This window comes from Aotus nancymaae, unplaced genomic scaffold (assembly GCF_030222135.1).
Source record: "Aotus nancymaae isolate 86718 unplaced genomic scaffold, 86718_ANA_hifiasm-v0.15.2.pri h1tg000003l, whole genome shotgun sequence".
Lineage (NCBI taxonomy): Eukaryota > Metazoa > Chordata > Mammalia > Primates > Aotidae > Aotus > Aotus nancymaae.
The window spans coordinates 20,880,725-20,903,638 of record NW_026988414.1 but is presented as its reverse complement, the minus strand read 5'-3'; the positions used below and the strand labels follow the sequence as shown (position 1 = coordinate 20,903,638).

Sequence of the window (22,914 nt, the reverse complement as noted above, 5' to 3'; positions counted from 1 at the left end):
CATGATGTGAGGATTATGGGAGCTATGATTCAAGATGAGATTTGGGTGGGGACACAGCCAAACCATATCATGTATACTCCTAATACATCATTTGAAAGAGTAAAATACCATGGTGTAACTGATGACTATAATCCTTGCAATCATTTGCCACCTTGTTTCTTCTGCCTATTCTTTCTCCACTGCCATAGCACTGAATTCCCCTCTGCAACTTCAGTGTTGCCCTAGTTTTCCAGCTAGTTTTGAATGAGACAGTGGAATGATCTGTAGTTGAATCTCTCCATCTTGACCTATCTTACATAAGTGGGATCTCCATCTGACCATAACAACTTATTCCTAAGTTCCCATCAGTCATCTCTACACAATCCAGCATCTCAGAGGTGAGCCCTGCACTATAACCTATGCCACTGAGCTGGGATGCTCCCTGGGTCTTCTCCTCCATTGTCTTTACTAGGTTACTTTGGTAACCTGTCAACCACAATTAAGGTAATACTAAACAGAGTTCTAAGTATGCAAAGCCCTGAGAATTGGAGCCTACACCTGCTGCACTACAAAACCTTCCCATGCTTGGTGGTAGAAGCTCATCTAAGTCCAAATGTTTTGATATCACCTGCTGGACATTCTGACTTTGAAATCAGCCACCTAGTTTGCCAGCACACACATCCTACTCCTCTTCCTGCAGGATTGGAATTCCTGCTACTAAAAGGCAGTCTGAATCACTGAAAGTTGCTTTATTTCCAACATATGTTTTCAGAAACTAATATGCTCCATGGCCCTCTCAAACATATTCTCTGATGCAAAGAAGCAAGTATCAACCCACTTTTACTTCTCTCCTGGCCTGAGCCTGCCTAGCACAATCATGTATGAAATGGGATAAGTTTAACTTAACGGCAGTTCTTAAGTGATGTTATACAATTACCAAATGACAGTATTAATATTATCACACAGCAGGGAAAGACTGATTTTTTTTAATGACAGTCTTATTAAGGCAAGGTACAGATCTTAGAAGACAGAAATCCCCTGGACTCTGTAATTTTTACTTCCTCAGATAGAAAAAAAACAGCAGGCCATCGTCCCACCTTAGTGTGTATTTACAGCAAAGCTGCAACAAAAGTTCAAAGAAAAGCAGCTGGAGAAGTTAAGAGTATGAAAAGAAGATCGGGCAAACAGTTCCCTAACAGGCAAGAAGTGGGAGAAAGCCACATCCACTTTGAAGGATAAAGGAGTAGCTCCATTAACCGTTAAAGACTAAACCAATTAAAAAGGATGAATTAGAAACAAAAATAAACAAACACGAAAGGTATCATATGTGGTTTACCCTAGGTGCCCCTGTACAATTTCATCTTATGAATAGAACATTGAAAATGGGCTCTCAGATTCCAAAATATCTCCTCTCAAACCTTATCAGAGTTTATAAGCACAAAAGGAGGCATAAGATGAATTTAAATTGCCATTTGAGAACAAATTTAACTTCTAATAGAAACACGGTTCAAGATGAAGTCAGAAGTCTCAATGTTTATCTCCACATGCATTTATTCCTGGCAATATGTCAGAGTTTTCCATAGAGTGTTTATCTAACATGGCCTTCCTTTGATGGGTTTTCTGGCACACCACATACACAGACCATATGTAGTGGTTACCTCTTTCTCCCTGTAAAGAACTTCCGGAATAATCATGGGGAAAAGGGAAAGAACCAACATGTCAGGTATCTATTAAATAGCTAACACCATACAAAGCACTTAGCAGTTATTTTGCCATTTAAACTTGTGACCACAGTGTGTTACTGGAATTCTAGAGATTAAAAAAAAAAAAAAAAAAAAAAAGCTGAAAGAGACCTATGTATTGAAGATCCCCTAGCTATGGTGTATAACAGTCTAGATTTGAACCAAAACCACCTGGGTCTATGCCCATGCAATGTCTTTTCTCAATTCCATGTTAGACAAGGCTAGATCACACTATGTCTTTATTGTGTGGCACTGGAAACATACTTCATACTGCAAGTAATTGTTCACATTTTAGTTTGAAAGAAAGCACTAACAAGATAATCTGTAATCCTTTACTTCAGAGACTCATAATTTAATAATTGCAACCACTGTATTAATTCCCTTACTTTGTAGCTTTCTGTGTGTTTCATATTTGTATTCTTGAGTCGTGAAACATTCTGGTTATAATTTCAATCTATTTTCTCACTTAGAAAATAAAGAGAGGAAGTAGAATTGCCTTTTTAAACCTTAAGAGTCATTGAATCATTTTATGCAAAATAGTAAACTGACCTAATCAATAATTTTAAAAAATAAAAATAATCAACCCACCAACTACAAAAACACATTTTAGAAAGGCAACTGAATAAATCTGAATATGAATTGAGTAACAAGTGATATTAAAAAGTCGTTTATACTTTTGCAAAGTGTGATAATTTGGTTATTTAAGCAAATTATTTTTCAATATGCATATTAACATGAAGGGATTTTTTAAAAGATGACAATGCGAGGGATTCTAGAATACTTCATCCCAAAAAAAGGGGGCAAATGAAGCAAGTGTGTCAAAATGTTATTACTGAATCTAGGTGGTGGCTATATTGAGATTCATTGTTATTTTTATTTTTGTGAATGTCTGAAAACTATCATAGTACAAAGTTCTACCAAAAAAAACCCCGCAAATCTTTCAGCCTCAAAAAAAAGCAACCCATTTAATGTAAAATTTTTTTTTTTTTTTTTTTTGAGATGAGTCTCACTCTGTCACCCAGGCTGGAGTGCAGTAGCATGATATCAGCTCACTGCAACCTCTGCCTCCCGGGTTCAAGTCATTCTCCTGCCTTAGCCTCCGGAGTAGCTGGAATTACAGGCATATGCCACCACACCCAGCTGATTTTTGTATTTTTAGTAGAGATGGGGTTTCACCATATTGGCCAGGATGGTCTCTAACTTCTGCCCTCAGGTGATCCACCTGCCTCAGCCTCCCAAAGTGCTGGGATTACAGGCGTGAGCCACTGGGTCCGGCCCTAATAACCTTTTATCAGAACCCTGAATGAGAACTGGAGGAATAACCTCTTAAATAAGACATTGAAAATCTACCCAAATTCACATCTTCAATGAAAACTACAGGAAATCACTAGGAGGAATCAAAATATCTTTATCTCCTTGGCTTGAAACCAAAGTGGTCGTGAACAGTCAACCTACCGAATGGGAGAAAAATTTTGCAATCTATCCATCTAACAAAGGGCTAATATCCATAATCTATAAGGAACTTAAACAAATGTATGAGAGAAAAACAAACCACCTCATCCAAATGTGGGCAAAGAATATGAACAGATACTCCTCAAAAGAAGACATTTATGCAGCCAACAACCATATGAAAAAAAACTCATCATCCCTGGTCATTAGAGAAATGCAAATAAAAACCACAATGAGAAACCATCTCACACCAGTTAGAATGGCAATTATTAAAAAGTCAGGAAACAAGAGATGCTGGTGAGGCTGTGGAGAAATGGGAATGCTTTAACCTGTTGGTGGGAGTGTAAATTAGTTCAACCATTGTGGAAGACAGTATAGCGATTCCTCAAGGATCTAGAACCAGAAATACCATTTGACCCAGCAATCCCATTACTGGGTATACCCAAAGGATTATAAATCATTCTACTATAAAGACATATGCACACATATGTTTACTATAGTACTAGTTACAATAGCAAAGCCATGGAACCAACCCAAATGCCCATCAATGATAGACTGGATAAAGAAAATGTGGCACATATATACCATGGAATGAATACTATGCAGCCGTAAAAAAGAATGAGTTCATGTCCTTTGCAAGAGACATGGATGAAGCTGGAAACCATCATTCTCAGCAAACTAACACAGGAACAGAAAACCAAATACCACATGTTCTCATTCATAAGTGGTAGCTGAACAATGAGAACACATGAACACAGGGAGGGGAACATCACACACCAGTGCCTGTTGGGGGTGGGGCTCTAGGGGAGGGAGAGCATTAGGACAAACACCTAATGCACATGGGCTTAAAACCTAGATAATGGGCTGGGTGCAGTGGCTCACACCCGTAATCCCAGCACTTTGGGAGGCTGCGGTGGGCAGATCATATGATCAGGAGTTCGAGACCAGTCTGGCCAACATCGTGAAACCCCATCTCTACTAAAACACAAAAATTAGCTGGGCACAGTGGTGCATACCTATAGTTGTAGCTATTCAGGAGGCTGAAGCAGGAGAATTGCTTGAATCTGAGAGGCAGAGGTTGTGGTGAGCCAAAATCACACCACTGCACTCTAGTCTGGGCAACAGAGTGAGACTCTGTCTCAAAAAAAAAACAAACAAAAAACACCTAGCTGATAGGTTGACAGGTGCAGCAAACTACCATGGCACATGTATCCCTATGTAACAAACATGCACATTCTGCACATGTATCCCACAACTTAAAATATTTTAAAATACAATAACTTAAATTCAAGTAAATAAATATAAAAAAATTTTTTAATGGTCACATAACAAATGAGAGACAGAATGATACACCTTGAAAAATACTGATGAAGAGTCTTTCCTGAATAGTTTTTCGGTTCTCAGATGCCTATTCTGGTCTCTAATATAATCTTAGGTTTGAGAGAAGACAAACTGCTCACTCTGGTGCTTGACTTATTCATGACAAATGAAAATGAAACTTTAAATCCAACTTCCACCCACAGTAATCTGACCAAGCACAGGGTAATGCTTAACACAGTGCTAGAAAGAGAAAATGGCTCTGGAGAGCTGCATGTTTGTTTGGTTTCCTACTCCATCCCCATGCCCCCAATATCCACAGGACATGAACACATGAACACATTAACTCAACCTCATGATGAACAGATTCCTGTCTACAAATACATCCTGGGAATTTCCTCTGGATAAGGAAATTCTTTATCAGTGTCTGGACCAGCAGAATTGCAAATCGGCTACAAACACAGCGTCTTCTTGCTGCTGCTAGTCCAGTTTCGTCTTAGTATTCATCACCAAGCTTTGTAAGAGCTAGGTGCTCTCTCAGCATGAGAAAACAAAAATCTGTCTCACAGTCCAGGCAGGGGTAAAGCAGAGAATACAAACTTGCCCCACTTCAAAGCACAAGGCATATCTTTCACTAACTAAACAGCAATCTCAGCAGGCGTGACAATGCAAGCTTTCTTCCCTATTGTTGTTTGAAACAATCACAAGCTATTTGCTCATATTAATTAGTTTATATGTAGTATTAGGCAGCCTTGATTAGAAAAATGCTCTTTGTTACCAAATGAATACAGTAATGAACAAAACCAAAAGCTTTTTTAAAATTGTTGTGTTAGCCTTAGAAAAGGATTTTCAGGCCTTTTACACTTGAATGTGGATTTATCTTTACACAGGTCCCTGAATTCACTTGAAAAGAATGCAAGTTGATGTGCCAAACAATACCAGACTAAGATGATAGAATGAGCTGCTTATTATACTTTGCCTAAAAAGATGCTATATCTAAATTATTTTTACCTTTTTTGAACCTGGGGAAAACTGATAAGGGAGACAACATCAGTAGAAGCTTGCGGGCAAGGGCAAGTCAGCCTTGTACTAAATTTGACTGCACAAATTACATGTGAAGAATTGACATATAATCAGAAGGCCCATAATTGGCCAAAGGATCCTTGGGACCAAGTGACCCAATGGTCTGCATCTCTCCAGAAGAAGCTATCTGTCTCTATGACCTAATGCCTGAGTGTATAGCTGACTCCTTCCCAGTGGGCTTAGTTCCCCCACCATCAGAGGTTGCCACTATTCCCAAAATGCAGTGAGAATAATGGAAGGAACTACCCGGGTTAAGGTTAATTAACAAACTTGCTCAGTAAAAGAATTATCGAAAGTCAGGACTTGAACCCAGGTCTATTTCAAAGACTAGGACCATTAAGCTAACAAAGACTTCTTTAAGATCAATGTTAAATTCTTTAATATGGTTTGCAAGACCTTGTAAAAGCTCCAACTTTATAACCTAACCCATTTATGCTAATTCTAGCATTTGCCAATTTCTGCAGCATAATAGTTCCAAGTGGTTGATTTCAACCTGCTAGCATGAAGTCAATCAGCTCGCAAAATTCCTGAAAATATAACAATCCACCTCTGTGAGTTGGTATAGGTGGCTCTAGGGACATCACTGTTTACAATCCCATGCCCCACTGTACCACAACCATCCGAAACGAAATTCTAAATGCTTCGCTCTCTCTCACACCTTGGAACACTTCACATTCACCTATGCCTTTTCTTCTCCTTTACCAAAATAACTCATATTCATTTGTTCTCAGCCCAGTGGTCTTCCTTCAAGAAGCCTTCTCTGATCCTCCACGTCTTTTCTTGGTTCTCCACTTTCCTCCCAGAGCACCCATACTTCCTGTATTTGTGCATTCCTGCATTGGTGGCAAAGCACTGTAACTTTTTGTTTTATCTATATATCTCCCACTGTATCTCCAAACTCTGGCAGGGCAAAACTTACTTCTTTTATTTATTCCTGTATCCCCCAGGCCTGCTACAAGGCTTGCTGAACAATAATAACAATGCTTGCTAACATGTATTGGGCTATATGTGCCCAGAATAGGTGCCAGGCACTGTTCTGAGTTTTATAGAAATTACTCATTTCCTCCTTATGAGGAAAACAACCCTATCAGGTTGGCTTCATTATTGCTATGCTCATTCTGTGGGTAAGGAAATAGAGGCACTAAGAGGGTGAACACCTTCCCCTCTAGGCTCAGGTAATTAGTAAATTGAAGCAAGGTGACTGGTGAGCCCATATGCCTCCTTCAAGAAACCAGTGTTTCTTGGCCATTTTTTAATCCTTATTAGTGATCCTTAAGGAGGAAAGTTAATTAAATTTAAAATCTCTCTAATGAGAAAAAACTAAATACTAAGGAATAGGATTTTGTTGGATAGAGGTATTAGCTTTGGAGGGATATTTTCATCTCCCAAGACCCAATTTTTGTCTTCTTGGGGCAATACCATTATGTCAAGAATGTATGTTTTAGACCTTTCATTATGCACTTCCAATAATCTATAATATATTTGTCCCTAAAAATACACAATCTTGTTTTAGAATTGTAATGGTATCTTTCCCTAAGTACTATTTTGCATCTTGCTTTCTTTTTCTTCCCTATAATATCTTTGAGTGATATATAGTCCCTACAATATCTTTGAGTGATATATAGCTGTGTAGATATCTTCATTTGAAAACTACTGAATAGTGGTCAGGTGTGGTGGCTCACGCCTGTAATCCCAGCACTTTGGGAGGTCGAGACAGGCAGATCATCTGAGGTCAGGAGTTCGAGACCAGCCTGGCCAACATGGTGAAACCCCATCTCTACTAAAAATACAAAAATTAGCCAAGCACACACCTGTAATCTCAGCTACTTGGAAGGCTGATGCAGGAGAATCACTGGAACCCAGGAGGCGGAGGTTGCAGTGAGCTGAGATCACACCACGGCACTCCAGCCTGGGCAACACAGCAAGACTCCGTCACAAAAAGAAAAACTAAATAAACTACTGAATAGTATTTCAATCATGTCCACATTCCTGAATTCATTAAGTCTTCCTACTATTGGATATTCACAAAATTTTGTACTTCTTGGTTTGCAACCAATGCTTCAATGAGTATTTTTATACACTCCTTGAGCTTATGTGTGAGTGTTTTTTTAATGTAGATTCCAAGACAGGAGCAGGGCATGTGCAAAAGTGTATAATTTTAATAGATATTGTCAAATTACCCTTCAGAGTAACTGTACCAATTTACTTTCCCACAGAGAATTTACAAGAGTATACATTTCCCCCAGTGATTGCATGAAATATAAGCTCTTTCTCCCTTGGGTAGTGTTAAACACTGTAATTAAATGAGTCATGTAGAGGTATTTCTATTCCTCACCAGCTGATAAGAAAATGCCATTGGAAATGCTGGCAGATGACAGCAGCAACATTGGGATATGGAAATGCCTTGTCTAGAAAACCTGTGCTAGCCTAACTCACCTCACAAAAGGACTAAGAAGAGTCATTACATGGGAACAGCTGCAGTGGACTTTGAAATAGTGACCTCAGGTAACAGGCACTAAATCTCTTTGCCCATTCTCCAAGTCTCTCATACACCAAAAAAAAAAATCTATTGAGGATAAGGGAAACCAAACACCCAAAGTAAATGAAGTGTTGAAAGGACAGTGATACGCTTACCAGAAAGAGAAATGCATATGACGGTGGTAACACTAAACATTCTGGAAAATAATACCAATGACCTTAGTATTTTATACTTTATTCATACAACATGAATTAAGGGCTTTATTCATATGATAAAATCCCAAGGTTGATAACAATGATGACATCCCAAATGGTGCTAAGGAGAAAACATTATACTAAATGAAGTAAAAATGTCCCTTGTTCTCCTTTTTCTCTTTCTTCACTCCATCTCTCACAAACACACACATCCCTACTTGAAATACATACAAAATTGAATAACCTGCAAAATCATACTGAAAAAAAGAGTGTGGAACAACATTCTGTATCAAGTTCAAATTTCAATCAATATAGCTTTTTCTTGAAAGTATGCTTTTTTCTTTAAAGTTGGCTGAGGCCAGATGCAGTGGCTCATGCCTGTAATCCCAGCACTTTGGGAGGCCAAGACGAATATCACCTGAGGTCAGGAGTTTGAGACCAGCCTGGCCAACATGGGGAAACCCTATCTCTACTAAAATACAAAATTAGCCAGGCGTGATGGTAGGCGCCCGTAGTATTAGCTACCCAGGAAGCTGAGACAGAACAATCACTTAAACCCGGGAGGTAGAGGTTGCAATGAGCCAAGATCACGCCACTGGACTCCAGCCTGGGCAACAGAGTGAGACTCCCTCTCAAAAAAATAAATAAATAAAGTTGGGCAAAAAATGATTGTCATGAATGAGAGAGAAGGTCACACTGTAGAAAGAAAATGTGGATAAAGCTGGAAACCATCATTCTCAGCAAACTGACACAAGAACAGAAAACCAAACACCACATGTTCTCACTCATAAGTGGGTGCTGAACAATGAGAACACATGGACACAGGGAGGGGAACATCACCTACCGGGGCCTGTCGGGGGTGGGACGCTAGGAGAGGGATAGCAGGGAGTGGGGGAATAGAGGAGGGATAGCATTAGGAGAAATACCTAATGTGGATGACAGGGTAATGGATGCAGCAAACCACCATGGCATGTGTACGTCTATGTAACAAACCTGCACATTCTGCACATGTACCCCAGAACTTAAAGTATAATTTATAAAAACAGAAAGAAAGAAGATAAATGAAGAGTAAATGGGAAACGACACTTGCTGAGTACTCTATATGCCACATGTATATAAACTATCATTTAATCCATGTAACCATCATGTGAGGAATGATTACATGCAAGGAAACTGAAGCTGAGAGAGGGTGGCATGACTAAGGCTCTTTATCCTGCAGTCAGAGGAACAGAGATGTGAACTGTGGCCTTATGACTCCAAAGTCTGTTTCCACATTGTACTATGCTGCCTGCTGAATCTGAAAGAGTCCAGTGAATGCTTGATTAGATCAGGCTGTAAAATTATCTGAACAAAGACCACGTTTCTGCCGTATTACTGCTCTTCACTGAACAGAAAAAAATAACTCATATGATTGCTGTTCAGAAATTTCTGGATTTGCATTTTGTTTTCAAAGTTCCTAAAGCAGGTCAAGGCAAAAGAGTAAGTATAGGAGGAGGACAAGACAGCCCTCAGAAAACTTGCTATAAAGTTAGATCCACTCTGATATATTTCATTAAACCGCACCCACACTACCACGAAAGTCAAGAGAGGAAAAGCAGCAGCGTTTACTATTGACTTATTTTAACTTAGAGTCTGATGCCTATAGAGACAGTTGGGCATCCTAAGCACTGAAAACCAAGGCATCCTAAGAACAGAGGCCAGTTCACTAAAATCACTTGTTCATTGTTCCAGCTGCTTCCTGAACTAAATGGCACCTCACTCACAAAAGCACCATTATTCAAATATGCACCAAATGACAGCGAGAGAGATATACATGATCCCTAGAGTCAAACACACTTTCTAAAATCCAATTTAAATATTTGACAAAATTATGATTACCTCAGACCTCTGCTAGTTTGAAGCCCTTACCTGGGGCTGTGAAATTGCAGGGATGGAAGTAGAGATGGCAGCCATGACCGCTCTATGGCTGTAGGCAGTGAATGGGTCCCAGAACTACAGGAGACAAATTTTCTTGTTTGCGAATCAGATCGAGGTCATGCTAGGAGAAACTGTGTACCTGGAAAACAACAGGAAAACCCACATTTAGCATAAAAGACTAGCATATGGGTATGAAGAACCATTGGCCAAAGGAGGCAAGAATCCCTACATATCAGTGCCAAATAACAGCTTAATGCAAACAGGAAGCCAGTAAGGAAAAATCTAACATCTAAATTCCATGATTTCCATATTATCTGTCCAAATATTCTTAAGTTGAGGAATTTTCATAGGTTTGAATCCAACTCTGTGTCCCTGCTAGATGTTCTGGGGAGACAGTTTCAAGTTACAGAGCTAGGGAGGATGACTGAGGGGGAAAAGCCATCTGACATATATAATAAAGGAACCGAATAATCCTCAGTGAAGAACTGATGGCTTACATAGAGGGCAAAGAGAATGCAGTAACCACCCCCATTTATCTGAGGAGTGGATTTTAAGCCCCCACCCCCTAGTGGATACTTGAAACTGGATAATGGGTCCCATGCGATGGTGCATGCCTGAAATCTCAGCACTTTGGGAAGCCAAGGCGGGCGGATCACCTGAGGTCAGGAGTTTGAGACCAGCCTGGCCAACATGACAAAACCCCATCTCTACTAAAAATACAAAAAATAGCTGGGCATTGTGGCACATGCCTGTAATCCGAGCTACTCAGGAGGCTGAGGCGGGAGAATTGTTTGAACCTGGGAGGTGGCGGTTGCAGTGAGCCAAGATGGCACCATTGCACTCCAGCCTGGGCAACAGAGCAAGACTTTGTCTCAAAAAAAAAAGAGAGCGAAAATAAAAAAGAAACTAAGAAACTGTGAATAATAGCCAATCCTGTATATAACAGAGACAGCGACTACGTGACTAATGTGCGGGTAGCATACGCAGTGTGGAAATGCAGGACAAAGGGATGAATCACATGGACAGTATGAGATTTCATCCACACTATTCTACAACTTGTGAATTGTTTATTGCCGAAATTTTTCATTTAATATGTTTGGACTAAGTTTAATTGCAGATAACTGTAACAGTGGAAAGTGAAACTTCAGATAAGGGTGGACTGCCCTAATACCATCAAGTGATTAGATGTCACCCAGTCCAATCCCACCTATTTGCACAAGAAAAATTGAGGCTGAGAGAAGAAAAGGGACTAGAATCACACATTTAATGTTAGAACCAGGACAACAGCAGGACTATAAGACCAGGCCTATATGAAACAACAAAAGTGATTGTGCTCCCTGCCTCTATTAGGACCAGGCCTATATGAAACATAACAAAAGTGATTGTGTTCCCTGCCCATACTTCCTCAAGGAACTTAGTTGCCACTTTTAAGAAAGGCAAGATACCTGATCCTGTAGGAGTCAGTCATGAGAGGTCAGGTACTCAGATAGGTGGATGGGGAGCTTCATAAATCAGACATCCACTTGTGTGAAAAAGAGCGCATTTCTAAAATCCTTTTGGCATCCTCAAAGACAGGAGGTAAATAAGCACAATGTATAACCAAATCTTCTCTTATTAACATGTTCATTAAGAAAACGCAAAAAGATGCTAATTTCCCTACAGTAAATCATGGCCCTAGTTCTGTCCAAAGGCTGATGTGACTCTTTCCACATTGCAATTTAGTCCAGGAGAAAAAAAGTTTTCATTTTAAGAAAAGAATTTTTTAAAATGCTTTCGTTTTTTAGAAACATCTTCATTTTCAGGTGGTTTTTATACCCCCTAACAATATCTATTCTTTTATTCAAAAGACCTTACTGGCCGGGCGCAGTGGCTCACATCTGTAATCTCAGAACTTTGGGATGCAGAGGCCGGCGGATTATTAGAGGTCTGGAGTTTGAGATCAGCCTGACCAACATGGTGAAACCCCATCTCTACTAAATATATAAAATTTAGCTGGGCATGGTGGCGCATGCTTGTAATCTCACTGACTCAGGATGCTGAGGCAGGAGAATTACTTCAACCCAGCAGGCGGAGGTTGCAGTGAGCTGAGGTGGTGCCACTGCACTCCAACCTGGGTGACAGAACGAGACTCCATCTCAAAAAAAAAAAAAAAAAAAAAAAAAAAAGACATTATTGAACATCTGTAGGGAACTGGGAGCACAAGAAGTAAGGTTAAGCCAGCCTTGCCTTTAGGGAGCTTTTGTCTGTAAATACACTTTCTAGTTTCACCAACATGCAAGATGATACCTGAACACTTTTTACACTATTGGGAAATGATACTTTTGATAATAGTAAAAGTAATGAACCCGGGATCACAAGATCCAAGTCTTGGACAGTAGGAACTGTAGAGCTGAACATTTACTCCAAGTCCTTTGTCCCCCAAATCCCATGGTGCTACCCTATATTAGTGCAGGGATACTGGGCAAATGAGAAGCTCAGAAGAGCTGCTTTTCTAAGAAATAATCTAGGTTTGACAGCAACTTCTATAAGCTTAAATTTTTAATTGCTACGTTTTTGCACAGTATCCTTCATACCACAGTTTCAATCACTTTAGGTTCTAGTTGCTTAGAACTGTAGAGCCTTCCTATTTTCTTCCCCCATTAGAGCAATTATTTTTATTGACAAATGAGTAGTGAAATTCTCAAGCTATCTTGTCATGATGTTCAACACAGAATTCCATAGCTGCCCTGTGACAATACTGATGTTCTCCCCAGTCCCAGTGTTAGGAGCAAAAAAAGACTTATCACACTGTGAAGGTAAATAAACAGTCCAGGAGGAAAGTATATGTATACAGAACCTTGCTTTTTTCAAGATGACTGTTAGAGTGCTGAACCTACCCAAGAAAATTACAGGACCCTCACAGCGTACTGTTTTCTGTTTTTTGTTTTTTGTTTTTGAGACAGAGTTTCGCTCTTGTTACCCAGGCTGGAGTGCAATGGCGCAATCTTGGCTCACCGCAACCTCCGCCTCCCAGGTTCAGGCAATTCTCCTCAGCCTCCCGAGTAGCTGGGATTACAGGCACACGCCACCATGCCCAGCTAATTTTTTGTATTTTTAGTAGAGACGGGGTTTCACCATGTTGACCAGGATGGTCTCGATCTCTTGACCTCGTGATCCACCCGCCTCGGCCTCCCAAAGTGCTGGGATTACAGGCGTGAGCCACCGCGCCCGGCCCACAGTGTACTGTTTTATACTGAACTTATTCCTGGTACTATTTTGTGTCCACTCCTACTTTCATTTTTCCTTTCTCTCTCTTATGTATTTATAATTCACATTATCTTGTTCTATGTGACATAAATGAATATATCAATAATATGATAACTAAAAAGCAAAAAATTAAGCATACAAGATTCCATTCTTAAGGACACATACTACATGCTCAGGTCCAATATCCCTTCACCAAGCTAAGTTATTAAGTAATGCGTTATAATATTTTCAATATTCAGAATATAGAGAGTTGCCTGAAAGCTAAACACAGGCACCTAGCTCATAGTAAGGAAAGCGATATAGAAATAGATGAGATCCACCAAACAAATATGTCATATGGCGTCATTACTAACAACAGCAGAGGGAAAGATGGGAGGCTGGGAATTAATGAGGCCACTGGATGCCAACCATTGGAGCAGTCATTTCCCCTAATGTTTGAGTCAGATACTATTCAGTTATTTTACAGAGGAGACACCACAGGCTTTGAAAGGTATTGTGAGGTTATGCGACATACCCACAGTCCCATAGTCAGGTAATGAAAGAGCTGAGTTAGGCCTGAACCAGGACCAATGCTAAGGCTTATACTCTTTCCATAGGCCAATACTCCAAGTGATCAAAGATTAAGAAAATATGGAAAGCCATGGAATCTTTAAGCAAAAATGTCAGATAAAAAATGGAGAAAGTAGGATGAAAGTCAGACAACCTACAGAGTAACCCTGAGACAGAACCCTGTGCTGCTCTCATCTACATAAAATTTTAATCATGTGACCCTCATTTGGATGTTTCATTTCCTTGAGATGCCCAATAAATATGACAGATTGTTAATTTCACATTTTCAAAAAGAAAATAAGACAGAAAATTAACTGCCTTCTTCTAAAACATGAGATATGTCTAATTTTGAGCCTTTTGTTGAACCTATTCACACATTACAAGAACACTTTAAAAAATAGTGTACAGTTACTTTGCCAAATACAAGGGCTACATGACATAACTTCAAAGGTATAAATCAGTTTTCTCTTGGGAGTGAAGTCTTAAAATTATATCATGAAATCTATTTACTTCTCAACTTATTTACAAAACTGCACAGGGAGAACCAAACAAGGCAAAAAAGTCATTCCCCTAAGTACTCATGCCATGCAGTATCTAGCTGAGTAAGCTGGTTCCCTTTGACAGATGAACCCCCTGCCTTACCAGAGCCTCAGAGTGTCAACCAGAGAGTTGCACAATAATTTTTAAAGAATTACACCCCTCTGAACTCTTCCAAGTACTTGGATACCTGTTCTGCAAGTCTTCCAACCTGCCCTCAGCCGAACTCTCCATTTCCTTTGCTTGAACTTCAAAACTGTGTTCTAGCCACAGAAAAACACAAAGTAATGTGGGTTTGCCCTGCTGACATCAGGCTCTCTAACTGCCCTTGGAGCGATACTGTTGCCCCTTCTCTTCTTTCCTAATTGTCTCCATTTTCTATTCTCCTAGGCATCTCTTCTCATCTCTATTTCTCTTCTTAAACTGTAAAATTACCTCTAATGCCTCTCACTTGCAAAAGATGAGCTTTATGATCTATTTATTTATTGGATGATTCATCCATTCTTTTACAGTCACTGGGTCTAAATTACCTTAATATCCCCCCTTCAATTCAAATCACATGTATAAAATACAAATCCCAAATAAGAAAGCTATATAAGCTCATTTCTTTGTGCCAGATTGCCAAAGAAATGACCAGTTGATTAGAAGAGGAAATATCCTGAATCAGCCCTGGAAACTACAGATAGATCTCACCTATTGCTTAAACATCTGGAAATACATACTTGAAAGAATCAACATGGGAGGTTGACAAAAGGACTAAGACACAATATCCTCTTCGTGTGAAACTGCAACTGCACGACCAGAAAATAAGCAAATGAGAATCCACTAAACCCATAATGATACCCCTAGTTCAGAGGGATAGGGACTGAGGGAACTAAGCCCAGGAAGACTTGGGGTACATTTAAAATACTAACTCCTTTAAAAGGATTCCTGGCTTCAGAGGCCAGCCAAGCAAGTAACCTCTGGCTGCATTTACTTCTGATTGACAGGTGGCCATGATGACAACCATGGAAAACATGTGGGACAAAGACACTCCCAGCTGGCTCCTGGCAATGGCAGCCATGCCAAGTGACAATGACCTTGCTAATTACTGAGTGCCACACCAAACACCTAAAAGAAAGTCTCTGGTTTGAGGCAAACTTCCCTTTGATTACTTCTCGAGCTGATGCTGGCTCTTTTCCCAGGCCTCACAGGAATATGAATTCATAATTGGTAAATTAATCTACTACAAATGTAACCTTTTCCCTTTGTCTGGACTTGAGTCAAATAGTGACTCATACAAGTTTCTTGAAAGAACACAGGGTTGCTAATGCGTGCGGGGCTTAAAACCTAGATGACGGGTTGATAGGTACAGCAAACCACCATGGCACGTGTATACCTATGTAACAAATCTGCGTGTTCTGCAAATGTATCCTGGAACTTAAGGTAAAATTTAAAAGAAAAAAAAGAAAGAACACAGGCCAATGCTGAATATGCATTGACTTCCCTAAGGATAAACAAAGGAGAAAAATCTAAATCCACCAGGCAAATATAACATATTATGGTTCAAAAAAGGGGAAGATTTCAGAATCAAAGCAAATATTTACTTAATAAATGGTATACTATATAAAAGATAAAACTCTACTAACAGAAAATTTCTAGCTCATATTCTTAAAATTCCAGAGGACACAGCAGAATCTTTGAACACAGAGCAGGTAGTCATAGAAAGAAATAAGAAATCAGAAAAGAGTTTGTATTAACCAGAAAAGAAAATGTGAATTATGAACTCGAATAAAGCAATCAAAGAAGCAGAAAGTAGAATATTTTTAAAAAGCAAAAAATAAAATTATGATGCAAAAGATAAAACAGACTTCTCAGGGGTGGTTGTGGGAAGCTAAGTGGGTAAAGATTTCAGAGTCTTCATCCCCAAAACAGAATAGATGAACAAAAAGCAATAAAGGAGAAAAGAAGAAACCATCAGTGCTGAAACCAGGAAAGGTCAAATTTATCCTCAAAACTTTCAAAAAACATTACAGATACATAACAATTTAGATAAAATGGAGGAATTTTTCAGACTATATATCATTCTTCAGAGAGCGCTATAGTCTGACAGAAACGAAAAAGAAAAAAAATCCTGAACCCCAAACCTGAAGGAACAAGATGAGATAGAGGCAGGCCAGAGATGAAGCTTGTCTTTCTTATTATCTCTTCCCCCTACTGGAGCTAAATAGCATCTGAAGCCAGTCTTATATCATCTAAGGCCTGACACTGAAAGATGTTTCTCTCTGGAATCTGAGCAGATGAATAGGTTCAACAATAGTAACATCACGAAGAATATACTGGATTTATTCAAACAAAAACAGGATGCTTAAAAAGCGGTAATTCAAAATTCTAAAAAAGTTGATCCCACAGAAGTAGAGAGTTGATCCCACAGAAGTAGTGGTTACCAAAGGCTGGGGTGGTTTCGGGGAGAGGGAGTTGGGAAGATATTGATGAAAGGATACATATTTACAGTTAGACAAGAGGCACAAGGTCAGCTCTACTGTAGTTGGACAAAAGGAATAAAGTCAGATCTATCGTATAGGATGCTGACTATAGACAATGACGATATATGGTATTCTCGGAAAATGCTAAGGGCATGGATGTTAACTGTTCTTACCACAAAAAAAAATGACGACTATGTGAGGTAATGCATTTGTTCTAGACTTAACCATTCCACAGTATATATATACATACTTCAAAACATCATGCTGTGCATGATAAATATATATAATTTTATATGCCAATTTTTAAGAATTTCAAAAAAAAAATCAGTAGACAGATTGGAATATAACTTTAAGGAATATGCCCAAAATGTAGAGTTAAAAAAAAAAAAGGTAAAAGAGAATAGAACAGTAAAAGTGAGAAGGCTACAAAATGAGTCCAGAAGTCTAATAGCCAAATAGAATTCCAGAATAGAAGAGTAAAGGAAACGTGGGTGGGGGTGAAGTCAAATGACTAACTCAAAATATTTTCTAAAATGTAAGGTCATAACTGTGCAGACTGTAAGGGCCCACTGAGTGCCTACCTGCCCACTTCATTTGATTTCAATATGCCCACATTAAGCCTGTCATCATGAGTTATGCTTTTTTAAATGGTAAGGATATTTAAAAGGTCCTATAAAATATCAGAAAGCGGGCAGGAAAGCTCATAAGCAAATAGTTATGAATCAGAAAGTCTTTGGACTTTTCAACAGCAACCCTGAAAGCTAGAAGACAATGAAACAATGAGGAAGGCAGTTTACAACCTAGAGCTCTATCGTCGGATGTTCTCCTGCAAAACAGGGAGAAAACTAAGAAAAAGACAGGCATGTGATAAAGGAAACAGGAGTTCAATATAGGATGGGGGAAAAATAAAAGGAATTCCTGGCATAATTGTGAAGGGAGATCCTTGGATGATAAGCAAGAAGACTCGAGAAGTAGCCTTGACAATAACTGTCTCTCTGGATATATCAAGAAGAGATTTGGATAACCAAGATCGTTTAGGACTGAATGAGTAAAAAGCACATAGAAAATTAAGCAAACATCAAAAGAACAATTAGCTTAAACAGAACAAAATTTGCAGAAGAGGAAAAGGACTCATAGAATTCTACATGGCTCAGGTATGAATGGCATTAACAAGGTCATCATTGTATTAACACTCAATAATGGCCTTGTCAAAATCATGACCTAACTATACTAAGACAAGGAGGTTCAGGATGGGAGTATGTGAATGGTACATTTTGCATATGGTACATCTATAAATATTCAAAACTGGTAAGTAAAAAAGAAATAAGCTTAGAATTCCACAAAGTACATATTTCAAAACCTGTCATTTACAATTTTAAAAGTTTTCAAAAAGAAGTTTAAAAAAATCTTACAGATTCAATGCAAATATCAAATGAGGCTGCTAAAACAGCTGAAAGTGGTAGCTCTGGGGAAGGTAAAATTGTAGGAAGAGAGCAAGGACTCCTCTTTCTGGCAAGCATCAGAGCTAACACTTTAAATTGCATACATCCTGTCATTTGCAGCAACGGATGAGCCTGGAGGACAGTATGTTAAGCGAAGTAAGTCAGGCACAGAAAGATAAATACTGCATGTTCTCACTCCTATGTGGGAGCTAAAAAAGTTGACCTCACAGAAGCAGAGAGTAGGATAGTGCTTACTAGATACTAGGAAGCCTAGTGGACAGGAAGGGATAGGGAGAAGTTGGTTAATGAATATACAAAATTATACCTAGATAGCGAGGATAAGTTCTAACATTCTACAGATCTGTGGAGTGACTATAGCAAACAACAATTTATTGTATTTTTTCAAATAGCTAGAAGAGAGGACTTTGACTGTTACCCATATAAAGAAATGATGAAGGTTTGAGGTGACAGATATGTTAATTGCCTTAATTTGATCATTACACATTGTATATATGTATCAAAATATCACACTGTATCCCATAAATACATACAAATGTATGTTGATTAAAATGAATATATTAAAAGATGATATAGAGGAACAAATCTCAAGCATCATTTAATTTTTTCAATAAGTAACTCAGAATAATATATATGCCATAAATAACTTTATGTTAACATATTTAGCTGTTTTGTCCTTAAAAGAACTATTTTTACAAGGAAACTACCTTACCATCATCACACTTAAAAAATTAACCAGAGGTACTTGATATCATCAAATATTCAGTAAGTTCACAATCCCCTGATTTTCTTATAATGTTTAATAGTTTGGTTGGTTGAGTCAGAATTCAAATAAAGCACATACATTTCTTTTTTTTTTTTTTTTCAAAGAGGAAGAAAGACAGGAAGTGCTGCATAGTAGTTACTAGTACAGCTAGGGAATCCAACTGCCTAAGTTCAAATCCCGGTCCTTCCAGTGTGACCTTGGGCTATACAGTTGAAATACATATATTGGACAGGTTATGTCATCTCTCCTTGCCTCAGATTTCTCCTCTGTAAAATTGGCATAATAATAGTAAGACTGCCATGTATGACTGTAAGAACTGAATTGATTAATATACCTAAGAAACCTGGAATAATACTTATGATATTACAAACAATATTGTGAACCCAGTAAAAGTGATAGCTAGCATTGTTTGCCAAATAAATTATCTACCTATATATTTTAAAATTATAAACATTTACAACTTTGATTTAAAATTCTTTAAGAAAATAAGAAAAAATAGTATCACTGCAGAAAATAAATATTTAAAACTACAAAAGACAGAAGTGCCACTTCAGAAAACCAAGTTGATTCCATGGAAGACTGGCTTGGGGAAAAGTACATGTGCTTACAATAATGGAAATTACTAGACTGATTAGAAATTATGGATATAAATCACAGCAAATAAAGAATCAACATAATTGGCATACTTGAGATGAATAAATGGAACAGAAGTTACTTAGCAATAAAAGTAAACTTTCCTAACTCTTGCAACTCAAAACCAAAAACAATCAACAACTTAACCAAAAATTGGGCAAAAGACTTGAGTAGACACTTCTCCAAAAATGTGTATATATAAACATACAGACACAAGCGCGCACACACACACACAGAGCCAAACATGAAGAGATGCTCAACATCACTAATCATCTGGAAAATACAAATGCAAATCAAAATAGTAACATATCACCTGACACCCATTAAGATTGCTATTATCATTAAGTAACATATCACCTGACACCCATTAAGATAGCCATTATCAAAAAAAGAAGTATTAGCAAGGATGTAGGCAAATTGGAACCCTTCAGCACTGTTGGTGGGACCAAAAATGGTACAGCAACTATGGAAAACAGTATGGTGGTTCCTCAAAAAATTAAAAATAGAATTACCATATGATTTAGCAATCCCACCTCTGCATATATATTCAAAATAATTGAAAATGATATTTCAAAAATATATTTGTATACCCACATTTGTAGTAGCATTATCTACAAGAGCCAAGAGGTAGAAGCAACCCAAGTTTTCAACAACAGATGAACAGACATAAACTAAATTGGTATATACGTACAATGGATTATCATCCAGGCTTCTAAAGGATATTCTGGCATATACTATGACATGAGTGAACCCTGAGGACATTATGCTAAGTGAAATAAACCAGTCAAAAAAGGACAAATATTCCACATATATGAGGAACCTAATAGAGTAGTCAAATTCACAGAGAAAAAGTACAGTAGTACTTGCCAGGGACTGGAAGAGAGGGATGAATGGGAAATTGCTGTGTAATGGGTATGGAGTTTCAGTTTTACAAGATGAAAGGAGTTCTGGAGACTGGCTGCACAACAGTCTGAATATACTTAACACTACTGAACTGTACACTTAAATGGTTAAGAAGATAAATTTTATGTCATGTGTATTTTACAATGATTAAAAAAAAAGTGTGACAATTCCAGGAAAAATATAAAGTAAATGATAACTGAAAAACAGGTCTTAAAGTTGATAAACTTTAAAAATTAAAAGAAATCCCATTGAAAAAAATCAAATAGGGAAAACAAATCAAATCATAATGGGAAAAAAATTGGGCTGGACACAGCCATTAACCTCACCCCAACAAATAAGACAAAAGAACAAATTTCAAGATTTTGTCAGAAATATGGAATAATTCAAAAATTCTACAGTCAGCCAAGCCTTCATTTACCTGCAATAACAAAAACAACTTTTAATATTTTTATTTTTTATTTTCATGGGTACATAGTAGGTGTATATATTTATGGGGTATATGGGATATTTTGATGCAGGCATGCAATGCATAATGGCACATCAGGGTAAATGGAGTACCCATCACCTCAAGCACTTATTCTTTCTTTGTGTCACAAACAATCCAATAATCTAATTACGCTCTTTTAGTTATTATAAAGTGTGCAATAAATTCACCCTGTTGTACTACCAAATACTAGATCTTATTCATCCTATTTAACTATATTTTTGAATCCATTAACCATCCTACCTTCCTAACCTCTCATAGCTATCCTTCTATTCTCTGTCTCCATAAGTTCAATTGTTTTAATTTTTTTAGTTCCCACAAATAAGAACATGCAACGTTTGTCTGTGACTAGCTTATTTCACTTAACACAGTGACCTCCAGCTCCATCCATGTTGTTGTAAATGAAAGGATCTTATTCTTTTTTTGGCTGGATAGTATCCCATTGTGTATAAGTACCACATGTTCTTTATCCATTTTTCTGTTAATGGACACTTAAGCTGCTTCCAAATCTTGGCTATTGTGAACAGTGCTGCAATAAACATGAGAGTGAAGAGATCTCTTCAATATACTGATTTTCTTTCTTTTGGGTATATACTTAGCACTGCAATTGCTGGATCATATGGCATAATTAAGGTATATTTCTCTCTGAAAAATCCACTCCACAACATAAAACAGCTACTCATATGACAAGTCAAAATAATGTGCTCAGGAAAACTTTGGCAAGAGCAGCCTGTCAATCCAGATAAGCACATGATACCTGTGATAGTAAAGATGACCAAAAGAAATGCAGTTTTAATAGAAAAAAAAAATTCCAGTTGAAATACATGTAGCTAATAAGCTAAGAATGAAAACTCCAGAAAAATCACAAGAAAAAGGAGAACATTCTTTGCCTTTTGAGAAAGGAGCCAATCAATGCTGTTTCATTTCTAAAGTTGATAAAATCAGAATTTCAGGTTGAAAGAATAAAAAAGAAAAAGGAAAAGGGAAAACCGGATGACAGAGGTATGGCCATGCTAAACTTTTTATCTGGGCTACTTATCCCTACCACTGACTCTATCCCCTTCACTGACAGCGAAGCAAATGGTTCATTCAGCGGCAGTGAATGAAGCTATGGGTCCATTTGCTTCACATGCAGATTCAAAACAAAGAAAACAGAAATGCATTTGAGAAACCAAATGACTACCTTATGTTTTGTTTTAAAATACCACCGCCACCTGTGGCTACAGAAACTTTCCTCTCTTCCTCAGAATATCAGGCCTAAGATCTTGCTTCAGGACACTCACAGAACACAATATATTTTATGTTCATAAATCTTTCCCTTTCCACAAATAAGATCAGTTTTTTCATTTCCTTCTCCGGCTTTTCAATTAGACCTTTTATTCTCAAATTGGTCTAAAAGTCTATCATTTTTTCTACATGGCACAGAGCGATGCATTCCAAGGAAGAAATACAACTAGCCCTTACTGCACACACTGACTGGAGAGAGAAACACAATTAACACAATTGTGCTATTTTACATGTATTTTATCAGGTCAGAGTCCAGTATTCCAGAAACTGAAGAAACTGGCCAAAAATTATATAAGTAAACTCACGGTCTTAATTTTAAAGACTGTATTGCCAGCTATATAGTTTTCACTTTAGAAGTGGTCCTGATGGAGAAGAATGCTATCCTGACACTTACCAAAATAACCAGGAATTGTAAAATTTAAAT

At 38.0% G+C, this 22,914-nt stretch overlaps 1 protein-coding gene across 6 annotated transcripts in view; it reads right to left on the bottom strand.

Annotated features, from left to right (window-relative positions):
• LPAR1 (lysophosphatidic acid receptor 1) overlaps nucleotides 1–22,914 on the bottom strand; it is a 171,995-nt gene that overhangs the window by 87,942 nt on the left and 61,139 nt on the right. For all 6 annotated transcript variants that reach the window (XM_021672145.2, XM_064378988.1, XM_012439144.3 and 3 more), the window contains exon 2: nucleotides 10,152–10,299. In XM_021672145.2, the coding sequence (XP_021527820.2) occupies nucleotides 10,152–10,196 (45 nt within the window). In that variant the 5' untranslated portion in view covers nucleotides 10,197–10,299. The remainder of the gene's footprint in view (nucleotides 1–10,151; nucleotides 10,300–22,914) is intronic.